This window comes from Ictidomys tridecemlineatus, chromosome 1, assembly GCF_052094955.1.
Source record: "Ictidomys tridecemlineatus isolate mIctTri1 chromosome 1, mIctTri1.hap1, whole genome shotgun sequence".
Classification (NCBI taxonomy): Eukaryota; Metazoa; Chordata; class Mammalia; order Rodentia; family Sciuridae; genus Ictidomys; species Ictidomys tridecemlineatus.
This window is the reverse complement of record NC_135477.1, coordinates 36131831-36153463: the sequence shown is the minus strand read 5'-3', so window position 1 is coordinate 36153463 and position 21633 is coordinate 36131831. Positions and strand designations below refer to the sequence as shown.

Below are 21633 nucleotides of genomic sequence, written 5' to 3'. Positions count from 1 at the left end.
ATAAAACAATCTACACCCCCAACCCTCTCTTTGCTCGACTCTTCCCCGTAGTACCAGCATTTAATAGGTTTTACTTATTGTCTTTATCACCCCACACCAGAAACGAACTCCATGAAGGTATGGGCCTCATCTGTTTTATTTATTGCTATGTTGACAGTACTTTGAACCAAATCTGGCTCTTAGGAGTTGTTCAATAAAATCTGTTCAATGAACGAACATCTGAATCCAATGAGCACAGAAATCTTAATGTATGGAAATTTGACACTTTCTGCTTAGGTCCCCAATTCAACCCCCACCCCTTATCTTCATTGGGACCTTATTGCACAAAGCGCCGCAGCAAGGGCGTGGAAATGTACACCTCTTTGTAAAGCCTAAAATGTATATGCATTTTGACAACAAACTTTTCCTGTTTTAAATATACCAAGTAAGAACAGCGGTGTACAGCGCTGCAGTGTGGCTGGTTGTATCAAAAGACAGGACCGGAAGGCAGAGACTTCAGATTCACTTAGATGGTAGACAGCTGGAGAGAGCATCGTTACCACAATTGCAACAAAAATAACGCTGAACAACCTCCTGATGCTTTTGCTTAAAATAATGGTGGACAAAAATTCGACAGTTAACCGAGAGGCACATGAAATCCAGCAGGTCAGAGGCCCTGCTGCAAACCCAACTCAGAACGACCCTGCGCTCAGCAAAGGTTTTGCCGCGGCTGGTCCGCGCTCGCGTTAAGTTTCGGTTTCTGGAGCCGGTCTCGGCGCCCAGGGGGATCAGATTCGGTTTCCAGTTTTCTTTTCCCGTTCGGGTCCAGCCTTTAACAAAGACCTGCGCGCGGCCGAGTCCCCGCGCTGCCCACGCCAGGCGGGAAGCGCGCGCACGCGCACTCGCCTCCGGTCCGCCCGCCGCCACAGCCGAGGCGCCGGGTGCTGTGGAGCGAGCCCGAGGGCACCGCCGCCTGGGACGGCCCGCAGAGCCCCGCCGCCATGAGGTAAGGGCTTCCCCGCCTAGCTTCTCTCAAGTGCTGGGTCCGCCTTTGTTTGAAACCGTTGTCGCTCTCGTGTGCGTTCCCAGGGCAGCGCTGCGGCCCTTCCAGGGGACGCGCCCCCCGCGCGGGGCAGCCGGGCGTCTGTGTTTGGGACGCTCCCCGGAGTCCCGTCCCGGCGGGCGGCGTCCGATGTCCGGCGGGCCGCGGCGATGGCCAAAAGGACGCTGCCCGGGAGTCCCGACCTCCTCCCGCGGGCTCTGAAAACGACCCGGGCAGGGCGGAGGGCAGGGCGACGGTCCCCGGGAGCCCGTCCCTTGCCGGGGTCTGCGGTCGGGACCGTCGCGGAGGGTGGCCAGGAGACGCCGGTTTCCTCGTCGCGCTGTTCTCAGCCGCCGCAGTTGAGGCGGTGCAGCGCCGGCGGCCGTCGCCCCCGCTCGGCAGCGCCCGCAGAGCTCTCCTTTCCTGCCCGGGAAGCCCCCGGGGCCGTGCGAGGCGGCGGCTGCGTGGCGCTGGTCACCTCTCCAGGCCGCCTTCCAGCTGCCGTGCCCTCCGCGTGGCACTCGCGGTTTCGCCGCAGCCTCCAGGCGTCACGTTTGCTTCCACTACCATTTGCCTTTCCGTTATCCGGCTCTTGAATGCTACCCTTTCTTGGCGCTATCCTCGTACCACGGACGGATTGTTCGTGTTCCATCCAATCCGTTGTCTAAAGCGCTACAAGTTTGTTTTAACTATAAAAATTAGTGGCATCTAGCTCTGGGGTCTGTGGAAAGGGTTAATTGCTTAGCACATAATAGTTGCACAATAAATGTTAAGTGTTACTATAATTATTGTCGTTATAACAAGTTAGAAAAAAAAAAGTTGAAGTGCCTCACTTCTAACATTTGTAAGAAAGGAAGAGGTAATCAGAAAAGGGCTTGAAGAAACTACCAGGAAGGGCTGGGGTTGTGGCTCAGTGATAGAGGGCTCACCTACCACCCAGTGAGGCACTGGGTTCCGATCCTCAGCACCACATAAAAATAAAATAAAGATCTTGTGTCCACCTGTAATTAAAAATAAATATTAAAAAGAAAGAAACAACTAGGAAAATGGGATGCATTGCATTTTGTTCGGGATGGGCTGGAAGAGGGTTTGGCCCCACTGCGGTCTGTCTCCCAACGACAGAATTACCTAAAGTCAAATTGGTTTATCAGCTCTCATAGCCTCTCTACCAGTTTTCCAGAATCAAAGTTAAAAAATTAACCAGAGGGTGGCACACGCCTGCAATCCCAGAGGATCAAGAGTTCAAAGCTAGCCTTAGCAAAAATCGAGCTGCTAAGCAACTCAGAAAGACCCTGTCTTTAAATAAAATACATAATAGGGTTGGGGATGTGGCTCAGTGGTCAAGTGCCCCTGAGTTCAATGCCTGGATACCCCACACCCACAAAATTAACCAGACGAAGTTTAAACAGTAGAACTTCTCATGGTGTCCAATTGAGCATCAGTTCCCCACCATCTGAGCAAAGCACTTTAGTGTCTCAGTGTCCCTTTTGAGATCTCACAGCTGCATTCCTAATATCTCTTCCTTGGTGGGACTGATTGAGATCTTATGAACAAAGGCAAGTGTTTATTTGACTCTATGATGGGCAGAAGACTAGTAAGGCCACATTGTCATGAATTTGGTTGGGCTGTAAGGACATGGTGCATCTTGTCATGCTTTTAGTATAATTACACCAGAGAAGGAACAATTTCCAAGGTGCAGTCTTTACAGGTTTCCCAGTCTGAATCTCTGGGTCAAATGCAGTAGTCCAAGATCTATTCTCAAACCCAAACATAGAGCTAGACAGCAAGCAAGGATATAAAACAAGTGGGACAGAGACCACTGAAATGGGAGGAGTTTGGAGCCATCATTTGGAAGGGTGGAACTGGCAAGAATTCCCTCATTTGAACTTTAGGTGCTTTTTATGCTAAACTTGTGCTGGACACACTAAGAGCTGACAGTATATAAGTGGATTCATTCATTCAACAAATATTTATTGAGCTTCTGTTATGTGCCTGGTATACACAGAGGTGAAAAAATAAAACAACACAAAGTACTTACTCTCAGGGGATTTATATTTTAATGGAAGAAATGGACAAACAGCAGATAAGTAAGTAAATAACATAATTCAAAACTGATAAGAGCTGTAAGGAAAATAAAACAGTAGAATAGAGAGTGAACTAAATTGGAAGGGGCAATTTTTAGATAGCTCTGTCACAGGCAGCCTCTTGGGTAGGGAATATTTGTGCTGAGTTACAAAAACGCTGGTCATGTGAAGATTTGGAAGCAGAACATATCAGGTATAATAAGAACTATAGGTGATAAAGCCCTGAAACTTCTGTGCCCAAGACTGGAAGAAGGTCAGTTCATCTAAAAAACAGTGAAAAGGGGGGGAGAAGTAAGGAAGTAGGTTGGACAGATGGATAAGGCCAGCTCCTTTAGGGGCTTGTAGAACATAGCAAGGGCTATATTAATATCTAAGGGAAGCCCTTAGATTAAGGGAGATTAAAAATTGGGCTTATTTAAGCAGAAGAAACATAATTTAGTTTCCTGCCTTTTCAAAAGTTTATTGGATCATAGGGGGCCAAGAGTACAAACAGGCATAACAGATCTTTGCCCATCCCAAAGTTAAGATAGCTGTGATTTAAACTAGGAATATATATAGTCTCCCTCCACCTGAGGTTACACTTCTTTACTCTCATCATAATAAGAATTCCTGGAAACAGTGGTCTGTACACCCCCATATTATTATCTCCACCTCTCATTATGCCCTGGAACCATCCCAGTAATGTTTTCATCCTTACCATTGTATTAAATGCTTTTATCAAGATCCCCATAGATTTCCTGACAAAACAATAATCTGTTTTCTGTCTTTATTTTCTCCACCTCTGTGAATCATTTTACACATTGGATGTTCATCTCTCTTCCTTGAAATAAATACTTTCTTCCTTCAGCTTCCATTACACCATGTTTTTTGGTTTTCTTACTTTCCTCACTGAGTAGTATTTCTTAGCCTCCTTTCCAGATGCTTCTAATCGCTGGACCTGGAGTATCTCACAGCTTAGTTTGTGAACTTCTTTTCTATCTATGCTCACTCCATAGGTAATCTCATCTAGGTCTTGTGGTTTTGAAGTTCATCTGTATGCTAATAATATATAGATAAACTTCAAAACCACAAGACCTAGATGAACATTTTATATCTCTTACTAATTTCACCCCTCCACATCTCCAGAATTTTATTCATTTCTATTATCCAACTTCATATTTGACATTTTCACTTGACTGTCTAGTAAATATCCAAAATTTACATTTCCCAACAGTCCTTCAGATTCATTCACTCAGTTTTTGAAGTCAAAGTAGGGACTTGATTCCCTCTTTCCCTGCTGGCCTTTCCCATACCCAATCCATCAGAAAGATCAAAATAGGACTATCCACTCCTCAGAAACCCTCTACTGCAACTCTAGAGTAAGTCTGTACTGTCTCTTTTTGGCTTTCTTCAACCCTCCCTCATATCTGTCAGGGAGATTTGTTCTGGCCATCTGACTTTAAACTGTCTTGCAGAGTCCTTACCAACCTCCTGTTTCCTTTCCAGCTTTCTTTCTTTTTTAAATATCTATTTTTTAGCTATAGGTGGACACAATATTTTATTTTTATGTGGTGCTGAGGATAGAACCCAGTGCTTCACGCATGGTAGGCGTGCGCTCTACCTCTTAGCCACAACTCCAGCCCCTCCAGCTTTACTTCTTATCTTAGTAATTATCATCATCTCACTCTTTATTTTCATTTATTGTTTTGTCTTTATGTTATACCCCCTCCCATTAGAATGTAAATAGCATTAGGTCATGATTTTATTTTGTTCACTTCTGTATCCCCAACACTTATAATAGCACCCTGCATATAATAGGCTTTCACTAAATATTCTAATGAATACATAGCTTCCCTGTCTTTTTGCTTGACCCCCTATTGTTCTTGGTTTACAGAGTAGACAGGGATTTTTAAAAACCTAGACCAAAGGCTACCATTTCCCTACTTTAAAATCTCCTTCCAGGACTAGGATGTAGATCAAGGTTAGAATGCTTGTCTAGCATGTGTAAGGCCCTGAGTTTAAATCCCCAGCACTGAAAAATAAAATTTAAATGAAATATTTCTGGGCTAGAACTATAAATCAAGGAAACCAGAATAAAGTTATGAGATCCTAGTGCTTTAGTTAAAAGATCAAATAAGATATAATTGGTTGGTATGTAAAGAACAGTAGGTAAGGTTTAGAAATTATTCCCTTTATTTCTTCAAAAAATAAAAAAGATTTTATCTTTTACAGTGAAATTCCTAAGGACTCCTTGAAAGCCATTCTGTTAGAGTTGGACTGTCACTTTACTTGGAATTTACTTAAGGAAGATATTGATCTGTTTGATGTAGAAGATACAATTGGGCAACAGCTTGAATTTCTTACCACAAAATCCAGACTTGTTCTTTATAATTTATTGGCCTATGTGAAACATCTAAAAGGTCAAAATAATGATGCCCTAGAGTGTTTGAAACAAGCAGAAGAAATAATCCAGAGAGAACACTCAAATGAAAAAGATGTACGAAGTCTGGTCACTTGGGGAAACTACGCCTGGGTATCTTACCACATGGACCAGAGTGAAGAAGTTCGGAAGTATATAGACAAGGTAGGGAATGTCTGCAGGAAATTGTCCAGTCCTTCTGACTACAAGTTGGAGCGCCCTGAGATTGACTGTGAGAAAGGGTGGGCACTCTTGAAATTTGGAGGAAAGTATTACCAAAAAGCTAAAGCAGCTTTTGAGAAGGCTCTGAAAGTAGAACCTGACAATCCTGAATTTAACATTGGCTATGCCATCACTGTGTATCGGCTGGATGATTCTGATAGAGAAGGGTCTGTAAAGAGCTTTTCTCTGGGACCTCTGAGGAAGGCTGTTATGCTGAACCCAGACAACAGCTACATTAAGGTTTTTCTGGCCCTGAAGCTTCAAGATGTTCATGCAGAAGCTGAAGGGGAAAAGTATATCGAAGAAATCCTAGACCAGGTATCATCTCAGCCTTATGTCCTTCGTTATGCAGCTAAATTCTATAGGAGAAAAAATTCCTGGGACAAAGCTCTTGAACTTTTAAAAAAGGCTTTGGAGGCGACACCAACCTCTTCTTTCCTGCATCACCAGATGGGGCTTTGCTACAGGGCACAAATGATCCAAATCAAGAAGGTCACGCGCAACAGACCTAAAGGAAAAGATAAACTGAAGGTCGATGAGTTGATTGCATCCGCTATATTTCATTTCAAAGCAGCTGTGGAACGAGACTCTATGTTTGCATTTGCCTACACAGACCTTGCCAACATGTATGCTGAGGGAGGCCAGTATAGCAATGCTGAGGACATTTTCCAGAAAGCTCTTCATCTGGAGAATATAACTGATGATCACAAACACCAGATCCACTACCACTATGGCCGCTTTCAGGAATTTCACTGTAAATCAGAAAATACTGCCATCTACCATTATTTAGAAGCCTTAAAGGTCAAAGACAGGTCATCCTTGCGTACCAAATTGATAAGTGCTCTGAGGAAATTGGCTACCAAGAGACTTTGTCACAATGCTTTAGATGTGCAGAGTTTAAGTGCCCTAGGGTTTGTTTATAAGCTGGAGGGAGAAAAGAGACAAGCTGCTGAGTACTATAAGAGGGCCCAGAAGATTGATCCTGAAAATGCAGAATTCCTTACTGCTCTCTGTGAGCTCCAACTTTCCATTTAAATACTTCCTCTAGGAAATGTGGTTTAAGTTCCCCGCCCCCATTTTGGTTTCTTGTATTTTGATTGTTTTGATCCATCTTCATTATGGAGCCAATATAAAATATTTTTTGAGTTAACTATGTACTAGACATTGTGCTAAATATTTTCTATTCATTACGATGAATTTTGCTGTTTTAATTCTTTTTTAATTACAATTCCATAATTCATTAAGAAACAGCAAGAGTCCAGCTGTTGTTATTTTTTAAATGATATGGCCATTATGATTTGACACCCTTTTTCTCTGCTATTTATAATAATTTTATGATTAAATTTTGTGAAATTTCCCATATTTCTTATGCTACAAAAACTTGATAGCTAAGTCAGGAATACTCTTCAGAAATGCAAAATGGTGTTAAACTCTTACCTATATAGCTTGCAAAAAACAGAACCTTTCACTTAACAGATGTTTTGAGTCTAAAAGGATGTTTTTCAACCTGAAAGTCACCTGAAGAATTCTTTTTGTTGGAAAAAATAATAGTAAAAAGTTTGTCAATCTTTGTTGACTTCAGTAAAAGGGGGAAACTAGAATAGGAGAAAAAAGATATTCTCAAATTGTAAATATTACAGAACTTAGATGATTTATAAGAAATTGAAAATATTGTCTTCCTGAATGTTCAATATAGACCTAGAAATTATGAGAAAAATGAATAATGGAATATCATTAAGCTCATGTGTTTTTTAACTAGAAAAATAAACCTACACTGAATGTAGATGGAGTTAATCTTATTCTTTCCAATTAAAATTGCAGTATTTTTAGGTTAAGATCATTGAAATAAGAAGCAGACCAGCTGAGAAACTGAAAGAACTGATAAACAAATGGATAAAGTAGATATCTCTAACCTATATTCCCAGACTACCAAGATTTCAGTATATTAATTGGATCTGGACTGGGTGGGGCTCTCCCACTTCCAATTTGGCCTTGTTTAACTGTTTTAGTATTCCAAAGTGACTTCTGTGAAACTTTCTTTTGTCTAAAATTTTCATATTATCAGTGCATATCTCAGGATTTTTCTTAGGAATAGTTAAGCTTTGTTTTTTTCTTAGGAATAACTATTCCTAGATCCTTAGGAATAGTTAAGCTTTGTTTTCAGTTTTAATATTCACCTTGAGGGGTCATTTCCTAAAGACTTTTATCCAAGAGGGATTAAAAACATCTTAAGTTGGGATATTACAGTGTGGTTTCTCTAATGGTGTATCTTTGGTGATAGACCAGTTGTATAACTACACTGCATAACTGGAAAAGTATGCTGTATACTTAATTCTCCATTTTTCCAGTGTAATTCTTAAAATTCTTGTGTGTTTGTTTTACTTTATTTTTTTAGTTCACAGAACTCCAATTCTTTATTAATCACAGCTTGCTCACAGTGACATACAGGAAAATAGCACTAATGAAGAGTATATATGCAGGCAGCAACCTTCAGGAGTTGGGGGGTGGGAGTTGGGGGAGAAACGACTTCAGAACTATGATAGATACTTATGATGGGTATCTGGTGATTCTCTTAGTTGGCAAAAATGCCCTGCCTAGCCCCCTTTGACTGTATCAGCTTCACAGATTAAGTGATTTTTTAAAATTTTTATTAATAGGCAGGGTTGCCTCACCCTGGGGAAGAAAGACCAGCTTGAGTGGAAGTCCGCAGTGTTTTGATTTTGTTTGTGTTTGAATGCAACAACCAGCTCACAGTTTCCAAGTGGAAAAATATTCAGTAGCATCATGTAATTGTACTATAGGTAAAAGCTTAAAATGAACATTATCAATCATGGCATCCACAAATAAGCCACCTGACACATTAATTAATTCATTCCATCAAAAAAACTTGAACTAGAGAAGTCAGCCCACTTTATGAAGAGCAATTTTCCACATGCTAGGCAAGCCCTCCACTACTTCTTTCACTATCACCCAAGCTGTACTCATACTTGTGATCATCCTACCTCAGCCTACTGAGTAGATGGGGTTATAGGTGTGTAGTGCCATGCCTGACCCACACATGACATTTTAAGGTACCTCTTTCACATCCTGTACCTGAGCTGTATCCGAGTTGGGTTTTTTAAAATGTTTTGTCTTTTGGTTGCATTCAGGGCTTCAATTCATATGACCCCATAGCTCTAAAAAGTTGTTCAGAAAAAGCTTGTTTACAAAATACTGTTCATTGCAAAAAAACAGAAAACCAAATTTAAACTGGCTTTAAAACAGTAACAAAAGTAAATCTTGTTTTCAGTCAGGACTTGATCCAAGTGTAACCAAGATATAATTGCTCTCCACTTTCAAAGTCCTTATTTATCCAACTTGACTTCATTCTGAATTGGTTTTGTGGTCCTAAGATGACTATCATATGCTTTCATGTTCCTTTCCATTGGAAAAGAGCATATCTCCTCTCATAACCATGTAGGAAGTACAGGTGTGACAGAATAATCTTAGATAACCTTCCCCTTCTTAAATCAGCCATCATGTCCTGTAGGGCAAAGAAAGTATCATACTGCTAAGAGCCACAGCCAAGTAATATGATGCATGGCATTTTTGGTTGAAAGGAGACGCCTGCTAGCCATTGAGATGATATGATTATGTTAAGATTTGCATTCATATGGATATTGGACTCCCGCTGTTCACCTCGGACTCCTGGAGAGTTCCCATTGGTTGGGGAAGTACAGTAGGAGGGAATTCCGGGGGAGGAACTTGTTCTGGGGTTGCGGGAGAACGCCGTGTGTGTGGATCGGCTTCTTCCCAGACGTGTACAGGGTATTGGTGGCAGTTTAAAAATAAAGTTTGTTCCTGCTTGAGTGGCTTGTGATTTTGTGCCCAGCCAGACTGCGGGCGGCATCCTACTTATCAGTTAAGTCACACAGCTGACCCTGAAAGCCAAGAATGGAAAGTTGACATCTCTAGAAACATGCTGCAAGGTACAGAAGTGAACTCACCAAGATATTAGTGTTTGATATTGGCTGTCCAAAATACCAACGACGTGTAGATTGAAATAAAAAAAGGCTTTTCCTTTCTTCCACACTTCTCTCTCCCACAAGTATCTTAAATAGGAGAGCCAGAATTGTAGCTCAGTGGTAGAGAGCTTGCCTAGCATACACAAGGCCCTGGGTTCAATCCCTGACACAAGAAAAACAAACAAAAAAAGCTTAAGTCCTTAACATTGAAGCCCCAGTAAACTTTCTGCTGGAATTTCAGGTATTCTCAGTCAAGTCCTATTTCTGTTCACTTAAGCATGATAGAGGGTGCATCAAGGTTGGTTCCTGATTGGTTCCTGGAAGGTCGGGCAAGAAAAGCAGTTATATTTACAGTGTAGCAATGGCTGCCAACTATGATTCAGACAACTTAAAAAAATGAGTGAAACAACCAGAAGCATTTAGCATGTGAATGTGAGTCTGAAGTACTAATGATGGCTGTGTGCCTGAACTTATGACATATATGCAATAAAATTGGGAAGCCATCACCAACTTATCCACCAGCTTTTTGAAGTCCACATTCAAGGTGACAAAAAAATGGTTGATAAAAGTAGGCATGGGAAGACTTGGACATCAAGGGACTAAACCTAGTTACCCATGTGTTGAACTTGTGTGCATGATATTCATTCTCTCTCTCTCTCTCTCTCTCTCTCTCTCTCTCTCTCTCAACACACACAGAAATACACGTACTATTATAAAAGGACCACTCTGATACCATCATAGGGTAATGTTTTGCATTTTTCATTTACTAAGTTAGGCACTTTAAAATGTTAATCTTATTTAAATGTCTCAATACTGCAAATGAATAGAGCAAAGTTGAGAGAGGTTAAGTAACATTCTCAAAATCACATAGCTACTGAGTGGTGGGCTGCCAAGGCCAATGTCTTGGCTTGGCACAGAATCACGAGCCACCACACACCTTCGTAGGTTCAAACAGCAATTCTTTATTCCCGCTCTCACACCGCCTCCACACAGGTCCAGGGGCAATCGCGTTCTGCCGTCTGCCCGCACAATTCACCTACTCCACGAGGCTATCTCCAAATCTCATTTTAATCTCACGAGAACTCAACAGGAACAAGCAGCAGGAACACCCTAATCCCAGCAATAATCTTCAACCTCTAACTTCCCTAAAACCCATTATCTTAAACTGGCAACTCCTTAAACTCAAGGATCCTGTTACTTCCTCAAACCTGATCAGCTCTAAACCTGGATCCGCCTTGGTCCTTGAGCAAGGTCACCTTATTAAAGCATGCATGCAATGTCCCATCGAATGTCCTCTAAGCAGCATGGGGTACCTTGGCAAGGAAATTTCGATGTGTCATTCCTACTTGGTAATGGCCCTCAGCAGTGGGCCTAGGATTTAAAATCAGATTTGACCTAATTTTCAGTCCACTTTTCATTGTATCAGTGGTTCCTAAATCTAACTATAAATTGGAATCATTGGAGTCTTTTTAAAAATCAGATCTTCCAGGGCTGAGGGGTAGCTGTTGTAAGGCATATATTTAGCATTACTAGGCCCTTGGTTCTATCCCCAGTACCAGCATCCAAAATAAAATTTTCAGGTCCTACCACCACAGACCTAAATCAGAACCTCGGGGTAGGTCCTAGGAGTGGGGGGATGGGAAGGATGGTGGAATGAGATACATTACTACCCTCTGTACATGTATGATTGCATGAACAGTGTGACTCTGCATGTGTGTAGCCAGAGAAATAAGAAGTTGTGCTCCATTTGTGTACAATGAGTTGAAATACATTCTGCTATCATGTATAACTAATTAAAACAAATTAAAAATTAAAAAGGGAAAGAGAACCAAATAAAATAAAACAGCAATGAAGAGTCAGAGGCTTGAAGATCTTACCTCAGAGTAAGGCCTGACTTACAGCTCTGGAGCCACATAACTGAAATAGAATGAGCTAACCCAGGATTACCTTCCCAAAATTCTACTTCATCAATTCTTTGATTAATCTTTTTTTTAATTATCAGAGTTTCCAGGGGCAGTGGTACATATCCATAATCCCAGCAGCTTGGGAGGCTGAGGCAGGAGAATGACAAGTTTGAAGCCAGCCTCAGGAACTTAGTGAGGCCCTAAGCAATTTAGTGAGACCCTGTCTCAAAAAGTAAAAAGGGCTGGGGATGTAGCTTAGTGTTAAAGTGCCCCTGGATTTAATCACCAGTTCAAAAAAAAAAGCATTTATAAAAAAAAAATTACCAGGGGCTGGAGTTGTGGCTCAGTGGTGTGCACTTGCCTAGCATGTGCGAGGCACTGGGTTCGATTCTCAGCACTGCATTTATAAGTAAAATAAGGTCCATTGACAACTAAAAAAAAAAAAAATTACCAGTTTCCCACCAAAAGACCAGTAACTCCCTCATAACGTGTGCACCCACACTGAGCACCATAGCCTTTTACATTACAAAATTGCATTTTTCAGAATCAACTCTCCCTTTCTCCCACAACACCTTTTTCTGTGGCCTTATGATTACACAGCTGCTTTTTTACTTTACCTTAAAGTACATAGTAATGCCAATGCATTCCACATAATTTAGAAGACTCTGATCAGGCCAGATTCAGACAGTGAATCAGAAGGTGATATGCTTCATCAATTACCTAGTTTTTAGAAATCTGCAGATGAGCTATGCTCATAAACAGAACAAATATTTGGGAAACATGGTCTGTATACCATAGCAATTCTCAAACGTTAGTGTTCTTGCAAATCATGTGACAGTCTTATTAAAAGATAGATTCTGAGTCAGTAGGTATCACAGAGGCCTGAGGTTCTGTACTTTAAACAAGCTCCCACTGATGATGATGATGTTCTTTTGACTACATTTTGAATAGTAAGAGTGTACAACATTGCTCCTCAAACTGCACACTGGAATCACTTGAGAAGCTAAAAAACAAAAAATGAAACATTCATGTCTGGGTTCCCTACTCCCAGGAATGACTTAATAGGCATAGGGTGTGATCCAAGCATCATGATTTTTAACTTTCTAAGGTAACACTCTTGTGCAGCAAAGTTTGAGATACTAGGATCTACAATGGGAGAAAAAAAACATAATAAAAGTCACTGAGCTAACAGGCTTAAACAGATACTCCTTGCTCTTGAGTATTTGTTTGGTAATTCAGTCCTTCATGGCACTGGGTATACAATAGGTCTACTTAAAGTTTTCTGAGTTGCATTGCACAGTATACTGCCCTACCTCTGAAATCTGCTCTTACCAATTGATTCAAAGCCCCTGAGTCCAAATCCCAGTAAGGTAAATTCATCCTGTCAAGCCTCATAAAGTCCCATGATGTGGGACCAAGTTCTTTTCCTTGCCTATTAGACCAGCCTGCCCAGGGAAGTAGCTGCAGTTGCCCTTCAGGAAAAGAATTTGTCCAAATTGTGAAAGTGCTCTTGGAAAATATTTCTTTGAGCACTAAAACTGAGAAGTCCTTTCAACAAATGATAAATCAGCCGGCAGAAAATGGCTTCAGAGTAAGGAGTAATGGAACTAATGGAGCTCTTGAAGTTATTTGCTGTCCTCTGTGCAGAGCCAGTGTTAGCAGTTGATCATGTGAATCAGTTTCAAAGACAATATAGGGACTGGGGCTGTAGCTCAGTGGCAAAGTGCTTGCCTCACATGTGAGAGGGACTGGGTTCGATCCTCAGCACTACATAAAAATAAATATACTGTGTGTTCATCTACAACTGAAAAAAAAATACTTGAAAAAACACTTTTGAAAAAAAGAGGGACTGGGGTTGTGGCTCAGTGGTAGTGTGCTTGCCTAGCATGTGTGAGGCACTGGGTTCAATTCTCAGCACCACATACAAATAAATAAAATAAAGGTCTATCAACAACTAAAAACTATTTTTTTAAAAAAGACAATCCACACAGTTACTGTTTCTAGATTGATGTTAGATGAAAATTATCACCATTCAAAAACAACATTATAGATCTATGGAACATTAGAACCAAGAGCACCCTAAGGAAATGCCTTCTCCAACCAATTTTATGGATATGAAAATCGAGATTTGGACTGGTGTTGTGATTTATTAAGACTTCACAACTAATTTATAGGCTGTACTTTCTGCTCTTGGTTCCTGGGTCAGTAGCACTCTTCCCTGATGGACAAGTGTTTGTATCTGTAATCAGTAATACTTATTATACCAGGTTAAACCTTAGTTGACAGTTGATCTGGCCATGAAGTGACCATGCATACATGACATCAACTACAACACAGACCTATTCTGCAAGAATAGTTTTTTTTGTGGAATGTTTACTATGGAGGATAAAGAACATAACACATACAAGATGAATTAACATGTAGCATGCTTTTTTATATTTGGTGAATTATAAGAAATTGGAATCCATTTGGCCTTGATGATTAGAGCAGTCTCCTTTGAAGAGTTCAGAGGTAATAATGTTTTTACCCTAATGCAGTGGTCATGAGAAATACCTCTCAGCTCTTCAAATAGAGGAATTATAATTTACTGAGAGTCTCATCTGCAGCACACTGAATCTGTCATTCCATTTACATTCTGACAATGCTTCCCAGTGTGGTACAGATGCTAAGGCCCTTTGTTGGGGAGGCAGGACTCCTCTGACAAGCAGCTGGGGCTCCAGGATTCCCTCAGCCTTGTCATATTTTCCTTAAAACTATACCGTTATCTTAGATACTTCTAACTTCTTTTCCTTCTCTGTCTCCTACTTTGAGGACAGGCCTGCATCATGGCTAAGCCGCTTTCCCAGTCTCACTCTGCTTTTGCCCATTTTAACTTATAGGTGTTTCTCCTAATAAATTTCTCACATGTTCAATCCGATCTTAGCTCAAACTGATACCCCTAGTGAGAGAAATGCAATCAGGGCTCTGGCTGTAGGGTAAATCATGTTTACAGAGTCAAAACACCATTTGCTATTTTTCAACTTTGGAGGTCAGTGATTTCGATTAAAAAAAAATAAAAGCATAAATTTCTCCGACCTTGATAGTATTTGAATTGGAAAACAAAAGAGGGAAAAGAAGTAAGGGAATATGTCTGTCTCTAGGGGTCCCTGGGGTGTGTGTGGACTGTTGTTGCGCATAGTAGCCTCCTGAGGGGGCAAGTCTGGCACTGGGAATCTCCCATGGCACCCCACTCAGGGATTGATGGGGGAATGGCATGCAGGTGAACTTCCCCCTCAAGCTCTGCCAAAGATCACACACAGAACCTGAGAAGGGTGTGACCTGCCAAGATGTCAATCAACCTGCTGACCATCAGGAAGCAAGACTCCGTCCTTGAAACTTTATCCCTGCCTTTGGTGTAGACCCTTAAATAAACTACAGGAGCCATTTTATTCTTCATCTAGTTCCAGAACCTATGTGGACTAGATCTATCAGGGGCTTCAGTTTCTGTAAATATTTCTGAGTATTTGGGCTTTGTTATTTACTAATTATTTGAAATTGTAAGTCTTAGGGTGGCTTGGATTATCCTGGGCAGGAAGAAGGACCCCTTAATGAGACACTGGCCATTATTCCCCCAATATATGCCTGAGTCCATTTTGTGCTGCAAAACAGAATACCTGAGATGGATTTCTAAAGAACAGAAATTTATTTCTCACAGTTCTGAAGGCTGGGAAGTCCAAGATCAAGGCAAGAAGACTTAATGACACTGATCTCTGCTTCTCCTCCAGAGGAGAGGCTCTCCGTTCCTCACATGACAAGAGAGCCGAAGAGAGAAAGAACCCACATTTGTTCTACTTAGTTGTGTGTGACAGCAGGATGCATTTCAATTCATCACCCACAAATGGAGTTCAGCATTCAATTCTCTGGTTGTACACAGTGTAGAGATGTACCATTTGTGCAATCATACATGTACATAGGGTATTAATGTCCATTCATTCCACCATCTTTCCTATCCTCATAACCCATCCTCTCCCTCCCCTTTGTCCAATCCAAAGTTCCTCTATTCTACCCATGCCCCCCCCCTCAAGAATACAAGCAATAGTAAGGGTTGGAGAGGGCTAGGGTTGTGGCTCAGTGGTAGTGCACTCACCTGCCACACACGGGGGGCGCTGGGTTCAATCCTTAGCACCACATAAAAATAAAAAATAAAGGTATTGTGTCCAATTATAACTAAAATAAAAGTATTAAAAAAGTGTTGGAGAGGATGCGGGGAAAAAGGTACACTCATACATTGCTGATGGGGCTGCAAATTGGTGCTAACACTTTGGAAAGCATAGAGATTCCTCAGAAAACTTGGAATGGAACCACCATTTGACCCAGCTATCCCACTCCTTGGTCTATTTTAAGTCCCAAAGGACTTAAAATCAACATACATTCGGCCTGTAGTTTTGGGGATTGGCTTACTTTGTTTAGCATAATATTCTCCAGGTCCATCCACTTACCTGCAAATGCTATAATTTTATTCTCTTTTAAAGTTGAGTAATATTTCATTTTATATATATATATATATATATATATATATATATATATATATGTGTGTGTGTGTGTGTGTGTGTGTGTGTGTGTGTGTATACACTATCTCACAGGGTCTTTTTTTCATTCATCTATTGATGGTCATCTAAGTTGGTTCCACAGTTTATTGTGAATTGTGCTGCTATACCATTGGTGTGGCTATGTCACTGTAGTTATGCTGATTTTTAAATCCTTTGGGTCTTAAAATAGACCAAGGAGTAGAATAACTGGGTCAGATGGTGGTTCCATTCCAAGTTTGGTGCAGGGTCTCTGCTCTAATTCCTAGGATCAAGGACCTTGATCCATTTTGAGTTGAGTTTTGTACATGGTGAGAGATAGAAGTTTAATTTCATTTTGCTACATATGGATTTCCAGTTTTCCTAGTACCATTTGATGAAGAGGCTATCCTTTCTCTAATGTATGTTTTTAGCACCTTTGTCTAGTATGACATAACTGTATTTATATGGGTTAATCTCTGTGTCTTCTATTCTGTACCATTAGTCTACAGATCTATTTTAGTGCCAATACCATGCTGTTTTTGTTACTATACCATGCTATTTTTGTATAGATTAAGGTCTGGTATTGTGATGCCTCCTGCTTCACTTTTCTTGCTAAGGATTGCTTTGGCTATTCTGGGTCTCTTATTTTTCCATATGAATTTCATGATTGCTTTTTTGAGTTCTATGAAGAATGACATTGGGATTTTAATAGGAATCACATTAAATCTATAAATTTTGGTAGTATGGCCATTTTAACAATAGTAACTGTGAACCCAAGAGCATAGGAGATCTTTCCATCTTCTAAGGGCCTCTTCGATTTCTTTCTTTTTTTTTTTTTTAAGAGAGTGAGACAGGGAGAGAGAGAGAATTTTAATATTTATTTATTTATTTTTTTTAGTTCTCAGCGGACACAACATCTTTGTTTGTATGTGGTGCTGAGGATCGAACCCGGGCCGTAAGCATGCGAGGCGAGAGCGCTACCACTTGAGCCACATCCCCAGCTCTTCAATTTCCTTCTTTAGTGTTCCATAGTTTTCATTTTAGAGGCCTTTCACCACTTTAGTTAGGTTGATTCCTAAGTATTTTATATTTTTTAAGACTATTTTGAATGGAGTAATTTTTCTAATTTCTTTTTCAGTGGATTTATCACTTATGTATAGAAATGCATTTGATTTATGAGTATTGATTTTATATCTTGCTACTTTGCTGAATTTATTTATTAGTTCTAGAATTTTCTGGATCAGTGAGATGTGATTTCCTATCCTTAACTTTTTCTTTTCCTGGGATCAAACTATACACACCCAATCCTATCCCAACTACAACCACCTCCTTTTCTGGCAGCTTCCTATTTACTAAGACAAATTTTTTCATTAGACATATTATTTACTTCACTTTAACAAAGACAAAACAGCATCTAATTGCGAGACACGTGCATAGAAATGCCATGTATATGTTCCCATTTTCTCTGAACTGAGAGGCTCCTCTACAAAGTGATGAACTAGAATTCTCAATATCCTTTTTCTTATGATGACACCTAAGCAGGGTAACCAAAGAAATAAGAAAGGTGAGAAGTGTAAGCCTTGGGAAAGCCATACCCTGGGAGAACTCAGAGACCTCACAGGCAAGCATGGATTAATACAGGGGATTGGACTCTGAGGACAGTGTACATGATCTAGACTCTAGAGACACATGGAAAAATCACAGCTAACTCTGTAGGTGCTGTCAAAGGGCAGTAGGTGTATCATGCTAATAAAATACAATATGAAATCACCAAAACAGGCATATTTATTATTTCCTTTTGCAAATCAGTACTTTGAAATTTAGAGACATTAAATAAGCCGAAAGTCACATACCTAATAAGAAGTAGGAAAGGATTTAAACCCTGGATGTCTGACTCTAGGATCTAGTACTTAACCACTCTATAGTACTTGCTAAATAGTCTTCAACTTTGAGGTGGAGCACAAGGCCAGACAGAATCATATATTTTCAGAGACATAGGTGATTCTAGAGGGCGATTCGGAGCTCTGACATTCTACAATCATAGGTCACCAGACACTATTTTACCCAAGGCCCCAAAAACTTCCTGGAAGGAATTGTGAGATGGAATTAGTCATTTGTGATGCTGGGGTTCAAATCTCCTCTGAAGCCCCTGAGAGAATGGCCTAAAAAATCAAGGGACTAGATCTAGTGAAGAACTGGATGTTGAAATTCAGAGATTTGTAATAAATTCTCCAAAAAAAAAAAAAACAAACAATCTACTGTGGAAAGCTAAAGAATCATTAAACTCTCAGAAGCCAGGACACCTAGTCCTTTGCTCTTGGGAGGAAGGATGCATCCCTGTGCACACACCAACCCTATCAGACCTCTCCCAGGGTAGAGAGCAGTATAAGACACCAGGGAGATGCCTGGGTGTGGCCATTGCTCAAAACAACATACTTCAAAACATGTTACACATGATAAATGAAGATTCATATTTTTCCCTTAAAAAGAAGGAAGAGCATTTGGGGTAAAAATTGGGAGTTCATAACCCACTTCAATCTAATGTATGAAATATGATATGTCAAGAGCTTTGTAATGTTGTGAACAACCAATTAAAAAAAAAAAAAAAAAGAAGGAAGAAAGGGAGAGAGAAAGGAAGAGGGAAAGGGAAAAAGGAAGGAAGGAGGCAGAGTGCTGTAATATATGCAACAACCAGAATTTGCCCCTTAATATCCCTGGGCCTGCCTTGAGCCTCTAGGACTCAACTCTGGAAAGTGGCTCTGAGACCCTAGGGTCTACCACTAAATTTAATTTGACTTGAGAGGGACGTGCTCTCTCTCCAAGCTTTCCTTTTTGCATAGTACATTAACTCGAACAGTTTCATCAAACAAATAAACAATATAAAAACTAAATCAAACACCAAAACTAAAAACTGTTTGCAGATCATTGTGTATAAAAACACTTTACTTAGAAGGTTTCAGTAGGCAGGAAACCTACAACTTAAAACTTAATATTAGATAATCTCTGGCTTTTAAAAAATATTTTGTTTTAGTTGTAGTTGTACACAATACCTTGATTTTATTTTTATGTGATGCTGAGGATCGAACTCGGTGTCCCGCACATGCTAGGTGAGCACTCTATCACTGAGCCACAACACCAGCCCCTAATCTCTGTTTTTTTACAGGAGAAAAAAGAGGTAGAAGGATAGGGAATTGAGGAAAAGGAAAAGAAAGAAAGAAGGAAACGAAGGAAAATGAGAGAGGAGAGAGAGAGAGAGGGAAGAAGAGGAGGGGGAAGAAGTAAAGATTTTTGACCATTTATTGATATTCCTGCTTCTTTCCATGACTCTGGGCCTAGCTTGATTCCCTATGCCTATTCTTCTCCCTCAGAAACAAGAAACATCTCTCTATTTTTCTCAAACAGAACAATTTCATTTTTTCTCTTATCCTTATACTCAAGTCACAGACCCACCCATGCATAGCCAAGTGCAGCAAGTTGTTTCATTCAACAGAAAGATATTTCACTTTACATGATCCACTTTCCTTTAAATGGAATTGTAATTACAAATAAACAGCAGAACCCTCCCCCCATTTGGTAGGAATACACATTTTAAAGTAAATTTAATCGCTAAAATTGTCATAATCTGAGTATTGTATAATAAGCCTGATGTTTTATATTTCCAAATAGACCCAGAATCCACTCTCCTATCACTCAATTTCAACATTTTCTGAAATTAGACTTCTGATATATATTTGAGATTCTGCATTTCACACTTTAACTTAATCCTTTATCAATGCACACCAAATCCATCAACATGTTTGTAGGGTTCATCATGGGGAATAAAAAGGGGTACCCAGGATTGAAATCTGGGTTCTCAAGAAGGGAAGAGGGGTTCCAAAAGTTTATTTACATGAAAGAATTTAGTGGCCACCCCTAGTCACCCCTAGTCATATTAACTTTGTTGCTTCACATAGGCAATCAAAATACTGAAAAATTCATCACAATATATATACTTTTTGTGATACTGGTTATTGAACCCAGGGTCTCGTGCATGCTAGGCAAGTGTTCTACCACTAAGCTATATCTGCAGCCTCTTTAAAAATTTTATTTTGAGTCAAGGGCTTGCTAAATTGAGGAGGCTGGTCTTGAACACATGATCTTGCTGCCTCAGCCTCCCAGATAACCTGGGATTACAATCATGTGCCTTCGCAGGAGTAAAAGGCTTTGTGTGGAGTGGACAGCGAGCAGGGGATGGGGCTGGAAGAGGAAAAAATAAAAATGTTTGTGCTAAGGCCAGCCTTGCTGAGGTGAACAATTGGACACACCTGCAACTTCTAGAAAGCATTCTCACTGTCCAGCAGATGGCAGTGCTGCATAATATCTGTTTTCAAAAGCTTTTCTATCTTTCTGCAGCTCTGGACACTGTGAGAGAGGGCTTACAAATGATTCCTTTTTAGAGTAGAGAGATGAATATTGAAGTATGATCCAATGCCTTGAAAATTTCTCCTTTTAACCTAGAGAAGCCAAATGCAATGCCCCAATCCCAGCAACACAAGACAGACACCTTTATGTCAGCTTGTTCTTGGTTCTGCCCTAGCCTCAGATGTCTGCTGGAACTTCTCAGCTTATCATACAAAGTGACTGCCCACCACCATTTCCCCACTCCCAGTCTCTTCCTGAAAAGAGCTGGGGCTGATTCTAACCCCTGCATTTTAGAATTCCCTAGGACCTTTTTAAAATTTCTCTAGCCCATAATGAATCCGTCCTCTCATAATCTCTAGAGTGTGTTACACCCTCAGCGATTAATAACCAACACCAAGAAGAAGCTAAGAAACTGAGTTTATTTCACTTTATCAATTAGACAGTAAACTTGGACTCATGGAGGGGGTGTTGTGTATTTTTAATTCCCCACTGTGTATAACATAGTACCAGCCTGCAAAAAAGTGTTTAATAAAAGTAGTTGTTGGTTTATGTAACTTCGCTCAACAACTCTTAAAAATGCCTGCCAGCATGCTAATTTTCAGTAATGTCCTATTAAATTAGGGGACAGCTAGCTACGGGTCTGGGGAAAAGACTCCAGTCAGGGACTACTTCTATACCGGCCCAAACTGTGGAATAGAGATTTCACGTAGAACATAAACATAAAAACAGCTGTGCAATGCCTATAAACAAAACCCTAACCTTTCATGTTGTGGCATGTGTGAAGATACTTTTCCCAGTGTTCCAAAACTCTCTGTGAGCAGTGCTCCTTCCCAGAGGTTCTACTTATTTGTGCATAACAGAGCTATTTAACTAAATCTGTGTTGAACATTGTAGTATCATTTTTACATTCAGGCCTCAAAAGTTTTAGTTATTTAGTATCTTTCTACCAACTCTTCTTTTTGCCACTTTATTCCCTTTCCCAAACCTGAACTGCAATACTCAATGCTCTGGACCTCCTGCTGTTTATGTGACACCTCTCACAAGGTGTTCTC

General features: G+C 40.4%; 1 protein-coding gene across 1 annotated transcript; it reads left to right on the top strand.

The window, feature by feature from the left end:
* The first annotated feature begins 503 nt into the window (after positions 1-503).
* On the top strand, positions 504-9573 carry Ifit5 (interferon induced protein with tetratricopeptide repeats 5). The gene is made up of 2 exons (XM_005333746.5): positions 504-985; positions 5317-9573. Exons 1-2 carry the CDS (start codon positions 981-983, stop codon positions 6758-6760), a joined length of 1449 nt encoding a protein of 482 aa, XP_005333803.2. The 5' UTR covers positions 504-980; the 3' UTR covers positions 6761-9573.
* Positions 9574-21633: the final 12060 nt, after the last annotated feature.